At 31.5% G+C, this 18,630-nt stretch overlaps 1 protein-coding gene across 1 annotated transcript; it reads left to right on the top strand.

Moving 5' to 3' along the window:
• Positions 1–29: 29 nt before the first annotated feature.
• On the top strand, positions 30–5,482 carry LOC113391059 (zinc finger protein 39-like). The gene is made up of 6 exons (XM_026627034.1): positions 30–110; positions 184–367; positions 445–501; positions 566–643; positions 758–889; positions 3,675–5,482. The coding sequence occupies exons 1-6, from the start codon at positions 30–32 to the stop codon at positions 5,480–5,482; spliced, it is 2,340 nt and encodes a 779-aa protein (XP_026482819.1).
• The last annotated feature ends 13,148 nt before the right edge of the window (positions 5,483–18,630 follow it).

Below are 18,630 nucleotides of genomic sequence, written 5' to 3'. Positions count from 1 at the left end.
TCTTTTTTTAAATTATTATTAAAGTTAAAATGGTGAAGTGCAGGGTACCAAATTGTAGTAACTCCACAACTAATAAAAAGATGCATGTCTTTCCAGCATCTAATGATCAAGTATGTATATATAATGATGTATTATGTTCACATAATGAATATGTATGATGAAAATACTATGAAAATGTTCTAGATGTTTTCAATTTGGGTGAAGAGGGCGAATAATCCTCTATTGGATGAGGTAACCCCTTCGGTTTGTGGCAAAAATCGACATATTTGTGACGCGCACTTCACAAATATTTGCAAACTCGAATATTTGACAACAAATGCAAAGACAAATCTAAAAGTTAATGCCCTACCTACTCTAAATATGCCAGGTCTGAATTATAATATGTGATCGAATGAATTGTTTTTAATGGAAATGCTGAATTCATATTTTGCTTGGTATTTATAGGATTCACTGGAGACCCATACTTAGAGAAGAATTGTCTTATGGATAGAGCTACATTCCGTAAGGATAATGATAAGATTCATATATGTATTCGATAGATTTTAAAAACCTTATATTATTTTAGAACTTGGTGTGTCGATTCGTGATAAGAATATAAAGACAGGGGCATACCGTTTGTCAACAAATAATAATACACCCTTGGGTAATTAAATACAAGTTGATTAGATATTTATTTTAAATGATGTAGTTGCATCTTTAAATCAAGTGTTCTATATTTTTTCTAATAATTTATATAATAATATGCTTGCTTTTTAAGTTTCTTCAAACTTTATGGAAGATTACCAATTAGAAGTGTCTCCTTCACTGCAGTTACAGAATTGTTCTCAGGTCGCTAGAGAATGTTTTGATGCAAAAGGAGAACAATCTGCAACACCGAGGACAAAGCCAAGTAATTATAACTTTAAATACTTTAATACCATTATGCTTATTTATTATCATATAGACGTTTCTCTTTCTCGATTTTTACGTTCAGAAGGGACACTTTAAGGGTCCTCCACTCAGTGAAAGCGCTGTTTTTGGCATTCAAATTAATGGCGCAAAATTTGAAATGAAAATGAATGAGTTTTAGTGATTGGGTATTTGAAACTAAATTTGGTATTACAGTTGCATTATGTTTTGTAATAATACAATTATAACAAAAATATACAAGATAATCAAATCGAAATATAAATCAACAAACACATTGCTGATTTAAAAATACATTACACCTAATCAACAGGAATAATTTTTATACTTTTTTTAAATTCATTAATATAAATATTTAATGAAATTTAGTGAATTATAGTGTTAGTTCATTACATTGTCTGTCACACTTAACTCTTTTTAACCAATTTGACATTCTTAAGCAATTTATTTTCTTCCAAGTATAATCAGATCCGTGTCAAGTGGCAATCTAATTTTGAAAAGCTGAGCGTATTCTGAATATTTTGTCTTTCTTGTAGAAGCTTATACTTGATTTCTTACATAGTTTCCTACAACCGGCCTCTTTCTTTAAAGTTTAATATGGTGAGACTAATGTATACTATATAATGTCTATGTATGTAATACATATGTATATAATATATATGTAGGTATGTATATAATTGTCCTGTATCTGAGTTTGAAGCTGTTCTATTCATAGTGTCGAAGGGTTATGTATTTGAGTGCAATTCATAATGAATTTTTTATTAACAAAAATGTGCAAATACAAACGAAAAAAAAAACACATTTTGTTAACTTACACAAAAATAACACTGACGTTTTGTAGTAACTAACATAACACATTTGACAATACCCCTAAGTAGCCCTTCTGAACGCGGATTTTGTTCTGAGATAATAGACCCTGTATTTATTTATGGTTTATGGTAGCAAGTCATAGATAAATAAGTAGTCCAGTCATTTGGTGCAAAAAAGGCTGTTGCCGGTATAATACTCGGGGAATTCTGAAAATTTGTGATCTTTTAGATTTTGAGGTGTTCTTTACGAATTTTAACGTTGCCACCTCAAATTTTCACGGCAAGTCGCTGCCATCATATTATTATACAGTCTATTGGAAAAATAGCATAAAAAAGCAGTTTTTTTAATTTCCCGTAGGGTAAGTTATTGTAATAGGCCGAAAATCGGAATTGAAAATTTTTACATTTCTCGACGTTTTGAAGGTTTCTGAATATTTTGGCATACTTCAGAAAAAATGGATGTGTGTGTATGTGTGTGCATGTATGTATGGATACAAATTTTCGCCCACGTTTTCGGGCGTACGGTTCAACCGATTTGAATGATTTAAAAAACATTCGATTCCTATTGATAAGGAGATGTGCTGATTAGTTTTTGGCAAAGACAGGTCCAGCAGTTACGGATATAAGGAGCAAAGAGTGTAGAAAATAGAAATCGAGTTTTTGAGAGAACGGAGCATCCGATTTGAATGATCTAAAAAACATTCAATTAGTAATGATTGGGAGAAGGGGTTATTAGTTTTTCGCAAAGGCAGGCCCATCCATTTCGGAGATACAGAGCTAAATGTACAAAAAATGGCAGTTTTTGAGAGAACTAAGCGTCCGATTCAATTGATTCAAAGAACTTTCTGCTTGTCTTAACAAAATAATTGATTTTGGAAAAAAAAAATTGTTTAATTTTTTTTTTTTTTTTTAAATTCTGTGTATATCGAAAATAATTCAGATTTTATTTTTAATTCTGACTATAGTTCTAATATACTTTAAACAAATAATTTCAACTCTGCAATTCAGTTTATATAATTCTTATAAATATTAGACAATGTTACAATATTTATAATAATCTATTTGAAAACATTCAATATTCCTCGAACATTTTGTTACGGTACAGGAAGTTCCAGCAATTTGCCTTAAGGCACGATGCCACCCACCCTACTAGTTTTTTTTTAAATTATCTCCTTTTCGGCTCATTGTACGATAAAAGTAGCTATGCACAAATTAAATTAGACAACATTTCCTACAATTCTTTCTATGACCGTTGTTTTTGTTAAATGAATAGTTTGAGTATGAGCGCCCCAAAGTCTTTGCTGCTCTCGCGCCATATCGAATCTCTCTATATTCGACTGCTCTCTGAACTTAACCACATTCTCTCTAATAAATACACATTTTCAATGTTAAATTAAGCGAACAAGGTCTATAAACAGATGATTGAACACTTCAATGGCAAAATAGCTATATACGAAGCTAAACTAGAGAAAACTTTCTATAATTTATTTAAATCTTTTATTTTGTTGAACTAACAGTACATACTGAATATCAAAAAATTCTTATAAGTTTGTTAAACTAAAAACTTATTATTGCAAAAATACAATAATCTACAACACAAATACAATACAAAATATACATAAACTTATATTGTAAATCAAAATCTATAAGATTACCAATTTTCACAATTCCTCGAGTACTAAAACGACCCTATGACTGGACTATAGTGTAATGTTTATGGTTTGACCACTTATTTTGCGCTCGACTAGCAGCCCATGTAATATAATGTCTATGAAAAATTCTCATTTTCGATATTTGAACGATTACTATCACTTACCCTACGTGAAAATAACAATTTTAATTCTAAGCCATTAATTTGTTTTACATAAATTAAATAAATTTGTTTGTAAAAGTTCAAAATGTCTAAAGAAATAAATTCTAACACAACTATTAAAATTGAATTTGATTCTTATTTTCAAGTGAAACAAAAATTCGATGATTCAAAAAGTCTGTTGGAAAATGATGAAATGTATCTGCAGCAATTTTTAAAATCTCAGGGAACAATTGATGAAGAAATAAAGCAAGCAACAGTTGATAAACAATATGCATTACCCAAAGAATCTAATGAAGATATTAGCAAGTCAATTAATTTAATGGATAATATGAAAAAAACATATCCAGGAAAATGTAAAACAACAACCAACAATTGCCTGAAAATGCCTTATGAAACAGAATTGGATGAATACGATAATATTTGTCCAGAAACCAATGAAATATTACTACAGCGTTTTTTAAAATCTGAAGTAACAATTGATGAAAAAACAATTGATGAGCCATATCCAGTCTTCATTATGTTAGATGAAGAACCTTATGTACGTAACGAAGATATTACTAAGCCAATTATGAACAAATCATTGGAAGAAGAACCAGGAAAAGGTAAAATGGCAACCAACAATTGCCTGAATATGTCTGATGAAACTAATTCAAACTCAACTATTAAAATTGAACCAATTCAATATCCTCAAGTGAAGCAAGAATTTGATGATAATGAAGGATTCATCTTGCCAGAACACGATGAAATATGTCTACAGCGTTTTTTAATATCTAAGGTAACAATGGATCAAGAAACAGTTGATGAACAAGATGCAACTATCAGTACAGGTAAAATAATATTAGATGAAGAACCTTACCTGCATAACAAAGATCTTGGTAAGTCAATTAATTTAATATCTAATGAAACAAACTCAAACTCAACCATTATAATTGAACCAACTGAATATCCTCAAATGAAACGAGAATTTAATGATAATGAAGATATGCCACAAAACAAAATATTTCTACAGCGATTTTTGAAATCTGAGGTAACAATCGAGGAAGAAATAAAGGAAGAAGAGATTGAGTACCAAGATTCGGCTACCAGCACACATGAAATAAGCTCAGTTCAAAAACATTACATATGTAATCAAGAAATCAGTACGAATAATACGAGCAAATCATTTGAAAATGTTTCAAGTAAACATAAAACAATCCATAAATGTGAAATATGTAATAAAGGATTTAAACGGTCATTTGGTTTGAATCGGCATTTATCAGTGCATACTCAAGAACGCCCTTACAGTTGTGAAATATGCAATAAAACATTTAGATCAAAACTTGGATTTGATGGACATGAAATTATTCATACTAGAGAACGGCCTTTCAATTGCCAAGTATGCAATAAAACATTTGCTAGAAAAGCCGCCTTAAATAACCATGAAATTATTCATGCTGAAAAACGCCCTCATGAATGTCAAATGTGCAATAAAACGTTCACAACAAAACACATATTAGCCCGACATGAAATTATTCACACTGGAGTACGCCCGTACAAATGTGAAATATGCAATAAAGGATTTTCAGATTTTTCTACTTTAAGAAAGCATTCTGCAAGACACAGTGAAGATCGACCTTATAAATGTGAAACATGCGATAAAACATTCAAATATCAACCAGCATTATACCGGCATAAAATCATCCATACCGGAGAACGTCGTCATGTATGCAAAATATGCAATAAGACGTTTATTCAATCAGCTCATTTGAAAGTTCATTTTGTTTTACACACCGGGGAACGCAATTATGAATGTAAAGTATGCAATAAAAGATTTTCAGATTCAAGAAATTTGAAAATTCATTCTATAAAGCACAGTGATGATCGACCTCATAAATGTAAAACATGTGATAAAACATTCAAATATCAAAGCACTTTAAAAAATCATGGAAAGATCCACACTTCAGATTTAGATTGAATCAAGCTAAAGTTCTCTATAAATACACTTGTGAAACTATCCGACCTCATAATCTTTTTGTTTGCTCAATATATATAGTATCGCTGTTAATTGTAATTTATGGTATATTAATTCAGTAACAACTCCGATTCTATGCATATAATATGTAATTCAATTCAATTCAATAAAGTAAATGTAAACATTTATTTAATATAATATAATTTATGTAATATAATATTATAATTCTATAATTATAAAATCTGCTTCAAACATTAATTAACTTTTGATCTCTTCTTGAGTCTCATGTATTTTATATCATTTTTTATATAAAGAGTACTTCAGAAATTTGTTGTTCTTGTAGTAGAAGTTCACTATAGCCCAACTCTAATTAGGTTAACTCTATTCGACTAACCTGTTTTTACAAAGCTAGAAATTGTTTGCATGATATTTTTATTATTGGTTCATCAAGGAAGTACTTTGCTGGCAGGTATATCGCGATTGCGTCATCATCCCTTCAATTTTTGAAAATTTCAAAAACAATAATTTTAGTTTTCAAAAAATGTCTAAGTTTTCAAAAAGTTTCTAAGTTTTCAAAACTATAAGTATTTTCAAAAAAGGCAATGTTTTTTAATATTCAAACTTTTCAAAATTTTCAAAAATTCAATAACATTACAAAAGTTCCAATGCATAGTGGCATTACCGAAAGCATTTTTAAAACATTGCAATCATCATTATCTTATCTGAGTGACGATAAAGATAAACTAGTTGGTTTGGTATTTAGCCTTGAGGCAAGTTACATGAACTTCCCGATATGTGTAAATAATCGACTTAATCAAAAAAATGTGTAAATAATATACTTCATCAAACCTACTTTTAAAAAAACGATAATAATTTTAGCAAACTTTGACGAATTTTAAAAATTAAACTACTTGTTGTAAGGCCGTAATATTACAGTAAGTTCTATAAGATCATGATGTATATCGCCAAAATAAGTTCCATGAAAATCGGCTTAAATTTTTTTTTCAACAGTTAATTACAAGAAAACGGCTCGGTAGATTTTCACCTAAAAGTAATCAGTATCATTCCCAACTAATATCTTTCGAACAGTTTTTGATTTTTTAAAATCGTTCGGTAGGATGAGCTTAATGTCGACGAAAATTTAACACTTTTTTTCAACAGTTAATTACAAGAAAACGGCTCGGTAGATTTTCACCTAAAATTAATCAGTATCATTCTCAACTAATATCTTTCGAACAGTTTTTGATTTTTTAAAATCGGTTCGGTAGTATGAGCTTAAATGTGGACGAAAAGTTTAACACTTTTTTTCAAATTACAAAGAAAACGGCTTGGCAGATCGTTGCACAAAACTGACAAACGATAGTCCTCACCGAAATACATCAAATGGCTTTTAAATTTCTAAAATCGGTTCAGGCGTTTTTGAGAAAACGTCGATCAAAAGTCTAATTTTGACAAATGCCAAAAAGACCATACTGATTTTAGCAAACTTTGACGAATTTTTAAAGCTGAACCAGTCGTCGTAGGGCCGTAATATTTTAGTATGATCTAGAAGACTATGGTATCTATCGTCAAAAAAATAATCATAAAAATCGTCGAAATTTTTTTTTTTAAACTATATTACAAGAAAACGGCCCGGCCGATCTCTACCAAAAACTAATCAGCACGATTCCCAACCAATATCTTTCGAACGGTTTTTGAATTTTCAAAATCGATTCAGAACTGCGGGCTAAAACGTGGACGAACGACTTTTCACTTCTCTGCTTTAAAAGCCACTCGATGTATCTCGATGAGGACTATTGTTTGTCAATTTTGTGCGACGATCGGCCAAGCCGTTTCTTTATAAATCGCAGAAAAGTGAAAAATTTTTCGTCTACGTTTTAGCCCGCAATTCTAAATCGATTTTGAAAATTCAAAAACCGTTCGAAAGATATTGGTTGGGAATCGTGCTGATTAGTTTTTGGTAGAGATCGGCCGGGCCGTTTTCTTGTAATAAAGTTTAAAAAAAAAAAAATTCGACGATTTTTATGATTATTTTTTTGACGGTAGATACCATAGTCTTCTAGATAATACTAAAATATGACGGCCCTACGACAACTGGTTTAGCTTTAAAAATTTGGCAAAGTTTGCAAAAATTAGTTTGGTCTTTTTGGCATTTGTCAAAATTAGAACTTTCATCGACGTTTGCTCAAAAACGCCTGAACCGATTTCAGATATTTAAAAAGCATTTGATGTATCTCGATGAGGATTATCGTCTCTCAGTTTTGTGCGACGATCGGCCGAGCCGTTTCTTTGTAATTTGGAAAAAAGTGTTAACCTTTCGTCCAGATTTAAGCTCATACTACCGAACCGATTTTAAAAAATCAAAAACTGTACGAAAGATATTAGTTGGGAATGATACTGATTCTTGTAATTAACTGTTGAAAAAAAAATTAAGCCGATTTTTATGGAACTTTTTTTGGCGATATATATCATGGTCTATAAGAACTTACTGAATTATTACGGCCTTACGACAAGTAGTTTAATTTTAAAAATTTAAAGTTTGAGAAAATGAGTAGTTTTTTTGACGTTTGTTAAAAATAAAATTAGATGATTTAGTCGGTATAACGATAGTGTACTTGGTCTTGAACATGGTAAACCATTAAAGTCCTATGGAAACTGGTTCAATTATAATTATTGATTAATTAAAATTATTGATTTTTGAAAATTTGCTTTTAGAAAATATTCCGAGTTAACGTGTTCGTTCGTTCGTTTGCAATGATGTGTAATAAATCCACTCAGAATACTTATAATCACTCATAAATTAATTTATTTTTTACTGATTAAGTCGATTATTTACACATATCGGGAAGTTCATGTAACTTGCCTCAAGGCTAAATACCAAACCAACTAGTTGCTTATTTATCCATGGGTATACTCCTAGACAATATAATAATGGGTAATTATTTTGTAAAAATTCAATTTGGATTCAAAAGAAAATTAACACAATTGATGCTGTGCTAGACTTTTTGAACTTTATATCAATTCACTGGAAGATCATAAACACTGTGGGGCACTATTTTGCGAACTCAGCAAAGCATTCGATTGTGTTCCACATGACATATTTCTCAGGAAACTGGAATATTATGGATTTAGAGGCGTAGCCCTTAAACTGAAGCAATCATACCACCCTGTAACAGGTATCAGTTTGTGGAATGGAAGAATAAACGAAGTGAGATAGCAAGATTAAATGCAGGGGTTGCCCAAGGGAGTATTCTTGGACCACTTCTTTTTATTATATTTGTGAATGATCTACCACCGAACATTAGCTGCCACACAACGCATTTGCAGACGACACGGCATTGGCGGTTGCGGACGAGAACATCGCAATATGAATGAAAAAATTCAATAAGCCTACAAGCAAGTTGAAAACTGGTTTTCAGCCAACAAATTGTACTAAACAATAGGAAAACTGTCCATATTAACTTTACTTCCAGTAGGAGACATAAGGAGCTGCATGGAGAGGAAGTTAAATATTTGGGTCTCACTATGGAAGCCTGCTAACCTGGGCGAAGCACTTATATTCAATATGTACTGAGCTCTCAAAATCAATATATGCCATCAAAAGAGTTAGGCACATTATAAATGAGGAATGCGCCAGAGAGGCTTACTTGCCATGTTTCAGTCTGTGTTCTCATATGGAATATTGGCATAGGGACACTCGGCGCATACCTCCAAGATAATGGATTTACAGAAGAAGGCTGTAAGGGCTGTAATCGGAGAAGCCTCACCTCGGGAGCACTGCAGACCCTTGTTTACTAAATTTAGAATACTGACTGTTACCAGCCTCTACATCTACCAACAGGCGATTGCGGTCCATGCAGACAGAACAAATCATGTACTGGACGTCCATGGCCACAACACGCGGAACAGGTATGCTGTTGTACCTCCAAAACTGAAGCTGAAATCCTCGCAAAGGAACAAGCTGGGTGTCGAGATCTACAACAGGCTCCCCAATGAGTGGAAGAGTCAAAGCATGAATGGTTTCAATGCTGCCGTTAAAAAACATCTTATAGATCAACCTATCTATTCAATTAATGAATTTTTTAATCCAAGATAAATATTAATTGTCATTAGGTTAATCTTAGAGTTGTTCATAAACATAACTGATATTAGTTTAGTTATATTATAGTATAATTGTATGACTTAAATTGTAAATGTTGAATTTGAATAAAGTATCTATCTATCTATCTATCTATCTATAACATAGTAAACATATATATACTATGGGTGTGTTCGACTTGGGGTGCGTTCGACTTGGACGCTTACGCGCTGTGAGCACGCCATGAGCGCGCTTTCATCGTTCGACTTGGCGCTGTGAGTGTCACATAAGTACGCTCGTAGCACCATGGTGGGATGCTCGTAGCACATATTTTGCGCTCATACGTGCTCACGCCACAGAGGTAGGGCCGTGAGCGTGAGCGTCAGTTGTTTTTTTACTATCTGTCATTTCATTCATTTATTAATTGTCAAATTCTTTATAATCGCGCAAAAATGGCAAGCTGTATATCACAATTATTTTTTATAATAATATTATATTGATTAATTTAAATTTAATTAATTTTAAATTTTTAAATTTAATATTACTATTAATTAAGCATAAGCTAACCAAATTTTATTTATTTATTAATTATTAAATTCTTTATAATCCCGCAAAAATGCCAAGTTGTATATCACATTTATTTTTTAGTATTAATATTAATATTAAATTATTAATTTAAATAATTTTAATTTTAATTTTAATATTAATGTGAATTAAGCATAAGCAAACCAAATTTCATTTATTTATTAATTGTTAAATTCTTTATAATCCCGCTGAATGATCCAGAAGTACTAAAATTTACACATTACCGTTACCGTTACCGTTTGATGGTTATTGACGCTCACAGTATCCAAAACGAACGGAATTTAGTTATCGATTCTGAGCGCTTATCGGCCAAGTCGAACGCTAAAAATCGTGCTTATAAGCGTGAGCGCTCACAGCACGTAAGCGTCGAAGTCGAACGCACCCTATATATGCATACTATTTTGACGTTTGACGTTTGACAGTTTTTGTTGCGAATGGCGGCACATAGGTTTTTTGTCTTTCAATGTTGTTAGACTTGTTTTATTAACAGACCCATTGTCTAGGGAGCAACATACGAAGTTGGTATGACAGAGAAATGTCATGTTCGCAGTGATTAGCTCTGTGTGTTTCATTCAAAGTTCATTTTAGTCTAGCTTAGATTTTAAACAATTTTTTAATTATAATTGTGTTTTAAAAACAATATTTAGGCTTACGTTTTACGCATAGTGTAACATTTTATTAATTTTTTTGTTAAGCTTACGTTTTATGCATAGGATTACATTTTATACATGGGATTACATCTTATATTATTTTAGTTACTGTTACGTTTTATAGATAATTCTAGTTACGCTTACGTTTTATGGATAATTATAGTTAGGCTTACGTTTTATGGATTATTCTAGTTAGGCTTACCTTCTATGGATAATTATAAATAGGTTTAGGTTTCATTACTTTTTTTCTTAACAAACAATCCAATTAAGGAACTCATTTTCATTATCATTCATTTTCAATTTCTTACTTAACTTGAAACATGAATAGCAATTTTTTCTGCAAGAGTGCCAGGTTTCATTCGCACACCGTGCATCATTGTTTCGTCACATGAGGCGGAAACATGGAGAGAATCCCAGACTTGTTTATCCTAATGCCTGTTCCTTGTGTGAAAAAACTTTTAAGAATAAACGTTCGTTAACACGACATATCACCCAAGTGCACGCCAATATCCCACCAACTTCTCTACATTGTCCTTAGTTCGTTCCAAGTCCTTACCTTCATCTACTACCTCAGCTGTGTCATTAATTCAACACTCAACACACTTGTTTTCTCCGAATCCTCTGGTTCACCATCCAATTCATCCACGCAAGTTACTTGTCATCCATCTTCTATTCCCAAATCTCCACTCAGTTCAAAGGTAAATATTAATTCTGATCCATCTACCTCAGCTCCTCTTGGGACACGTCCTCATAGGCTTTATTGCCACAACCCTCCAATTCATCCAGGCAAGTTACTTTTCATCCATCTCCTATTCCCAATTGTCCACTCAGTTTGAAGGAAAATTTTACAGGTATGTAGTAGTAATACATTACTTTTATTCTTTACAGTGTTACTTAGATATTTTTCTTATAGGTACACCCTCAAGAAATAAAAGGATTATATGTCCATTTCCTGAATGCTATTTGGTTTTCTCTCCAGATATAATAATTTTTACAATCATTTTGAGTCTCACCACAATACCATAATTGATTATGAAGAAGTTGTGTTTCAAACATTAAATGGTAAGAAATCATTTTTTCTCATAATTTATGTCTGTAATCATACAATTATTTACATATGTTGCTTTTTTGCAGATTTTGTACTATGGAAATCGGATGTCGAACAGAAGGAGAATTCACATTACATTCAAGGAAATTCGGGATATACCACATCAAAGAACTGCAAGACAAAATATTATAACTGTCACAGGTCATATACTTATGAGCAGCAAAACACAATACGCACTTCTACTAAAAATACTATCAAAACTGGATATGCATGCCCTCAAGGATCGCTTGCACTGTTGATGGTAATCATGCAGTTAAAGTGCCGGTTTTGGAAAACCCATATAGGACATACAAAGCAGATCAACAAATCTATTTCATTAGATAAACACTCAAAGAAAATATCAAGGGTAAGTTTCTAGTTTTTCAGCATGATTATGAAATTTGATTCATATTTCTTTTAATAATTATTGTAATTATGTCTTTTACAGATGAAATAATAACAGGAGTTTCAGAGGACAAAAACCTCAATAATATTCGGGATAGTGCATACAAAGGAAATTTATCCCTAGATCCTACTAATACGGGTTCGATAATAGCATTTTGGAAACGGAAATGCTTGAAAAATCAAACAAATTAAGAAGCTTTTTGATAATAATACAACAGATATAATAGAACAGCGAAACAATGTTGTATTTGCAACAGATTCATGGTCTTCAATCATATCCGGGTTAGATTTTCTTAGGATTGAATTTTTAATATAAAAGATACAGCAGTACAAGATAAACAGAGTAAAGCATTTGCAAGAGCTTTTGCTGAATTTTTCTGCTGTACTACCAAGCTTTCGAAGAACTCAAGACGCAAACATACAGAAACATATCGCAAACACAGCGATCAAAATCAACTCCAAAATAGGCTTTCTGATTTATTATAATATAATATTATCTAGTATATTTTTGTTATTATTATATTAATACAAACATAATAAGATTATAATACCAAATTTAGTTTCAAATACGCAATTACTAAAATTCATTAATTTTTATTTCAAATTTTGCGCCATTAATTTTAATGCCAAAAGCAGCGCCATCACGTCGAACGGAGGACCCTTTGAGTATTCCTTCTGAACGTAAAAATCAGAGGAGAGAAACGTCTATATGATCGTATTCTATACATGAATACATCATTTTTTAATATTTCCTTGGGGCACGATACCATACACCACTAGTTACCATCATTAAATGATAAACTAGTTGGTTTGGTATTTAGCCTTGGCAGTTACATAGTTACATAACTTCCCGATATGTTTAAATAATTGACTTATTCCGAGTGGATTTATTACACATAATTGAAAACGAACAAACACTTTGACTCGGAGTTTTTTCTAAAAGCAAATTTTCAAAAATCAATAATTTTTATAATTGAACCAATTTCCAGGACTTTAATGGTTTATTATGTTCAAGACCAAGTATCTATCATTATACAAAGTAAATAGTCTATTTTAATTTTAACAAATGTCAAAAGAACTACTCACTCATTTTCTCAAACTTTAATGAATTTTTAAAATCAAACTATTTGTCGTAAGGCCGTAATATTTCAGTAAGTTCTAAAGACCATGGTATATATCACTAAAAAAAAATCCATAAAAATCGGCTTAATTTTTTTTTCAACAGTTAATTACAAGAAAACGGCTCGGTAGATTTTCACCTAAAACTAATCAGTATCATTCCCATTCCCAACTAATATCTTTCGAACAGTTTTTGATTTTTTAAAATCGGTTCGGTAGGATGAGCTTAAATGTGGGCGAAAAGTTTACCACTTTTTTTCAAATTACAAAGAAACGGCTTGGCAGATCGTCGAACAAAACTGACAAAAGATAGTCGTCACCGAAATACATCAAATGGCTTTTAAATTTCTGAAATCGGTTCAGGCGTTTTTGAGAAAACGTCGATCAAAGGTCTAATTTTGACAAATGTCAAAAAAACGATACCAATTTTTGCAAACTTTGACGAATTTGCTTTGACGAAGCTAAACGAGTTGTCGTAGGGCCGTAATATTTTAGTATTACCTAATAAACTATGGTATCTACCGTCAAAAAAAATCATAAAAATTCGTCGAAATTTTTTTTTAAAAACTTTATTACAAGAAAACGGCCCGGCCGATCTTTACCAAAAACTAATCAGCACGATTCCCAACCAATATCTATGGAATGGTTTTGAATTTTCAGAATCGATTCAGAATTGCGGGCTAAAACGAAAAATTTTTCACTTTTCTGCAATTTACAAAGAAACAGCTCAGCCGATCGCCGCACTCAGGAACGATAGTCCTCATCGAGATACATCGAATGGCTTTTAAATTTTTGAAATCGGTCCAGCCGTTATAGAGAAAACGCGTTTTACGGCAAAAAATCTGTTCACACATACACACATACTTTTTCCAAATTTGGTCTCATTCGATTCAGAATGGCTTGAAACGTCGAGAAAACATAAAATTAGCGAATCGGATTTTTTGATGAAAACATAAACTTCTCCTTCGGAAGTTAAAAATAAAGCTGTATTTCACTTAGGTGGCTTCAGTTTTTTTCTGGCCTATGTACAATTTTGCTCTATGATATTGTTGGCAGCACTGACGTTTGTATATGATGGCGTTGGTAGCGTGTTATTTAAGCATACAGTACAGTGAACAAGTGTGAAGGCGCCTTTATTATTTATTGTATGTAATTCTTTAAATGTGCCTCATGGCGTGAAACTTAGACAATGCAATAATATGGTTAATGGACAATATAATAAAATAATGGTTTTGTAGTTTACGATATTACACTTATTAAGAATTATGATTGTCGTTGATTAAATCTAAATTACATGTAATGTCTCCTGAATTTTATTTAGCAGTGCCCTCCCCTCGACCATTTTGGTTATGTTCTGTAAGTACCTCATGGCATATTTATCTTGATATATCTTATTGTGTATTTAATTATTTAAACAGTATATGTATTAAAATATTAAATTTTATTCTAATATAACCTCAAGAACGTACGTATTATATTAACTCGTGCATAAATATGTTTGTGGTCGTCCAACATTGCATTTTTAAAACATGTGCTGATATAATAATAATTATGAATAATAAAGTAATACATGACTTTTATGAGACTTACTTAGATATAATTTACATAGATTTAAAAGTGCTATTGTCGGGTAAGCTTGCCCTGTTATTAGATAAATGAAAATGAAGGAAACATGCCGGTGAGTAGTTTGAGGTTATGTCACTTTCTCGTTTCTTTCCCTCAAGATTTTTTTTTATTTGACTAATTGTGAATTGAATTTGTATTATAGCGTTTGTCGGAAAGTTACTTCGTTTTTTTAATTAATATAGATGTATTTTTTTAACTTAACATGAGCCTTGTAATTTTTATATGATTTGAAAGAATTAAGCAGCATTTTGGACATATTTCTCTTTTGCTATGAAAAAGGCAAAAATAATGTTTTAGTCAAAATGAAATGTTAATAAATGATACGTTGATAGTACGACAATACCAAAACTGGTTTGCTAAGTTTTGTTCCTGGTATTCTAAGATGCACCACGTCCAAGAAGTACGGTTGAAGCTAATGAAGACTCGAAAAAGTTATTAGTTGATGCAAACTGGCTAATAACAATACATCAGATCTCATTGAGTTTAAATATATCAAATTCAACAATTCATGATCACTTTCATGAAAGAATTAAGCAGCATTTTGGACATATTTGCCTCTTTCCCTATGAAAAAGGCAAAAATAATGTTTTAGTCAAGGGGCATTCAAGTATTACGTAAGCACTATAGGGGGGCGGGGGGTTATTGATTTGCTTATTTTGGATGACATGGGGGGCAGGAGAGTCTAGATGATGATTACGTCATAGGTGGTATTTGTATTTCTTGACCGAATGGCAACCTTACATTGTCTCTGCTTGAGCTCGTCTTGCTAATGAACTGATGTGCATTATTCAAAATTTAGAGCACCATGATGTTGAATGGCTCGATGAGAACTATGTAGACATTTCAAAATCGGATGAAAGTGAGCAGAGTTACAACACTGAGCAGCAATCCAATGTCATCGAAAACTTAGAATCATGGATTCGGGTTTCATGGACTGAAGACTGTTAATTTGAATTTAATGTGTACCAAAATTTAAAATAAGTTTGTTATGTTCGTAAGATTATAATAATTTTATTACCTTATGTTCAATACCATATCAGTAAAATCTTTACATCCTAAATCTATTTTCTTATTTTTAAATTATAATTATAACATAATAATTGCAATATTTAAAAAAAACAATACATTAATTGCAAAATGTTTACGTAAGCATGTGGGTAGGGGGTAAAAGCTTTGCTTACTTTTGTTAACAAGGGGGATGGGGGGGTAAATGTAATAAATCTGCTTATGTAATACTTGAACGATCCCAAAAATGAAATGTTAATAAATTACATGTTGATGGTACGACAGTACCAATACTGGTTTGCTAAGTTTTGTTCCTGGTATTTTGATGTCGAAGATGCACCACGTACAAGAAGTACTGTTGAAGCTAATAAAGACTTGAGAAAGGTATTAGTTAATGCAAACTGGCTAATAACAATACCTGAGATTCCATTGAGTTTAAATTTATCAAATTCAACAATTCATGACCACTTTCATGAATGAATCAAGCAGCATTTTGGACATATTTTACTCTTTTGCTATGAAAAAGGCAAAAATGTTTTTGTCAAAATGAAATGTTAATAAACGACACGTTGATAGTACGACAGTACCAAAACTGGTTTGCTAAGTTTTGTTCCTGGTATTTTGATGTCAAAGATGCATGCACCACATCCAAAAAGTACGGTTGAAGCTAATGAAGACTCGAGAAAGGTATTAGTTGATGCAAACTGGCTAATAATGATACACCAGATCCCATTGAGTTTAAATTTATCAACTATCAATTTTTTAAATAAATTCAACAATTTGTGACAACTTGAAAGGTCTGGGATGTTTTTCAAAGCTCAATGTATGGTTCTTATATAAAGAAACACTGGCGTCTGCAATTCGTATCTGAAAATTCCTGAAAATTATCAAATTTGGAAGCAAATTCTCACTAGAAATGTAAAATGGGATGTAAAAAATACATTACATGCAATTGCCCATGAAATAAAAAGAGGAATCTGTTGCCTCAAAACTGTTGCAAAGCTGAAATTCCCCAGAAAAAGGTGATGCAGTACATTTGGTGAGATTTTAAAAATTGTTTTACAGATTGTCCAGGATAACATAACGGTTAATTTGTATTCCTTATCATCAGCTGAATAAATTAAATGATGTACTTCAATAGAAAAGATCAGAATTCACCAACAAGCAAGTAAAGTATTGCATCAAGACGACCCAAGACTTCACATAAGTCTGGTCAATAGTCAAAAGCTTTTACTTGGGGACTACTTAATTCCAAATTCATCACATTCTCCAGACCTGTCATCATGGTACCATTATTTGTTCTGATCACTAAAAAATTTGTAGGTGGTATAACCTTTTCTTCAAAATAAAGGTCAAAAAGCACTTTGATCAGGTTTTTACCAATAACGACCAAAAAATTGTGATATCGGAATTATGCTCATACCAGAAATGTGATAAAAGATGTTTGATTGAAACAGCCGTAATTTATTATAGTACAGTAGAACCTCGATTAACCGGACTAATTGTTGTCTATAGGCATCCAGATAATCAAATTTTGGAAGAATAATTTTGTATTTATTAAAAATGACAATTACATAGGGTAGGGCGGGCTAGTTGAGCAAATTTTTAAGAAATTGAAACTTTTTATATATTTTCTTAGATTATTTTACATGCATATACGAAACTGTAGCATTAATCGTGCAAAATTCGAATTGTATGTATGTACATACATAACAATTAGTCACGGTTGGTAGTTCGGATAATTGCAAATCCGTATAACTCAGGTCCGGATAATCGAAGTTCTATTGTATTTGTTTATTGTATGAAAATGACATTCCAAAATATCTATAAAAAATGAAGTTACTTTTAGAACAACCCGGTTTTTTCTTTCAGCAGTAAGACTTGATAAAAATAGCTATTCTCTTATGTAATATTTTCACTCAAATCTTTGACTGACAATTTAATTCAAGTATTAAATTATATAGCCTTTTATATAACAAAATAAGGTGTTAGGTGCATTGATTACTTGTTTATCATATAGTTATAATAGGAATTTGACATGGAGGATAGGTTGAAGCATTCAGGATTATTCTTTATGAATGACAACGTAATTAGCAAAATTATACAGGAACAGTGAGAATATTAAATTGTCAGAAAAGATTCTTACATAAGGACAAGAAACTAAGGAAAAAATATTCTTAATGCTCTTTTCTGTATTTTAAATATATCCTTTAACAGTGACGTGTATCCCCAGAATTGTATTCCATATGCAAATAGAAATTAGAATAATAAATTGAAAGAAGGCAATTTAAAGTCACTTTTGATTTAAGAGTCCTCAACATAAAACAAGTTTTTGTTAACTTAGGTACTGGTATGGAATGAATGATTGTCCCAGTTCAAGTTTTTTTTTGTATTTGGATGTCCTAAGAATTTAGAGATAGAGGAAAATTCTAATTGCTGTTGATAGTTAAATAATTGATCTCATTACTTATCCTAATTATTCAGACATAATTTGGGTTTTGTTGTAATTGAGCAAAGATTATTAGAATTGAACCAATTTGGAATTGAATTCATAACTAGATAATTCATATATTTTAGTTCAATGATGATATTATGA

The sequence above is a fragment of the Ctenocephalides felis genome, unplaced genomic scaffold, assembly GCF_003426905.1.
Source record: "Ctenocephalides felis isolate EL2017-DRISC unplaced genomic scaffold, ASM342690v1 CF-g0.4_SCAFFOLD_00845, whole genome shotgun sequence".
Lineage (NCBI taxonomy): Eukaryota > Metazoa > Arthropoda > Insecta > Siphonaptera > Pulicidae > Ctenocephalides > Ctenocephalides felis.
The sequence above is the reverse complement of the archived record's forward strand: the minus strand, read 5'-3'. Positions and strand labels throughout refer to the sequence as shown.

Excerpts from the sequence above, each read along its gene's own strand:
- LOC113391059 (XM_026627034.1), top strand. The coding sequence starts at position 30 with ATGGTGAAGTGCAGGGTACCAAATTGTAGTAACTCCACAACTAATAAA. Across the intron at positions 644-757 it reads AAATAATAATACACCCTTGG|TTTCTTCAAACTTTATGGAA; the intron begins GTAATTAAATAC and ends TTGCTTTTTAAG. Across the intron at positions 890-3,674 it reads AACACCGAGGACAAAGCCAA|TGAAACAAAAATTCGATGAT; the intron begins GTAATTATAACT and ends CTTATTTTCAAG.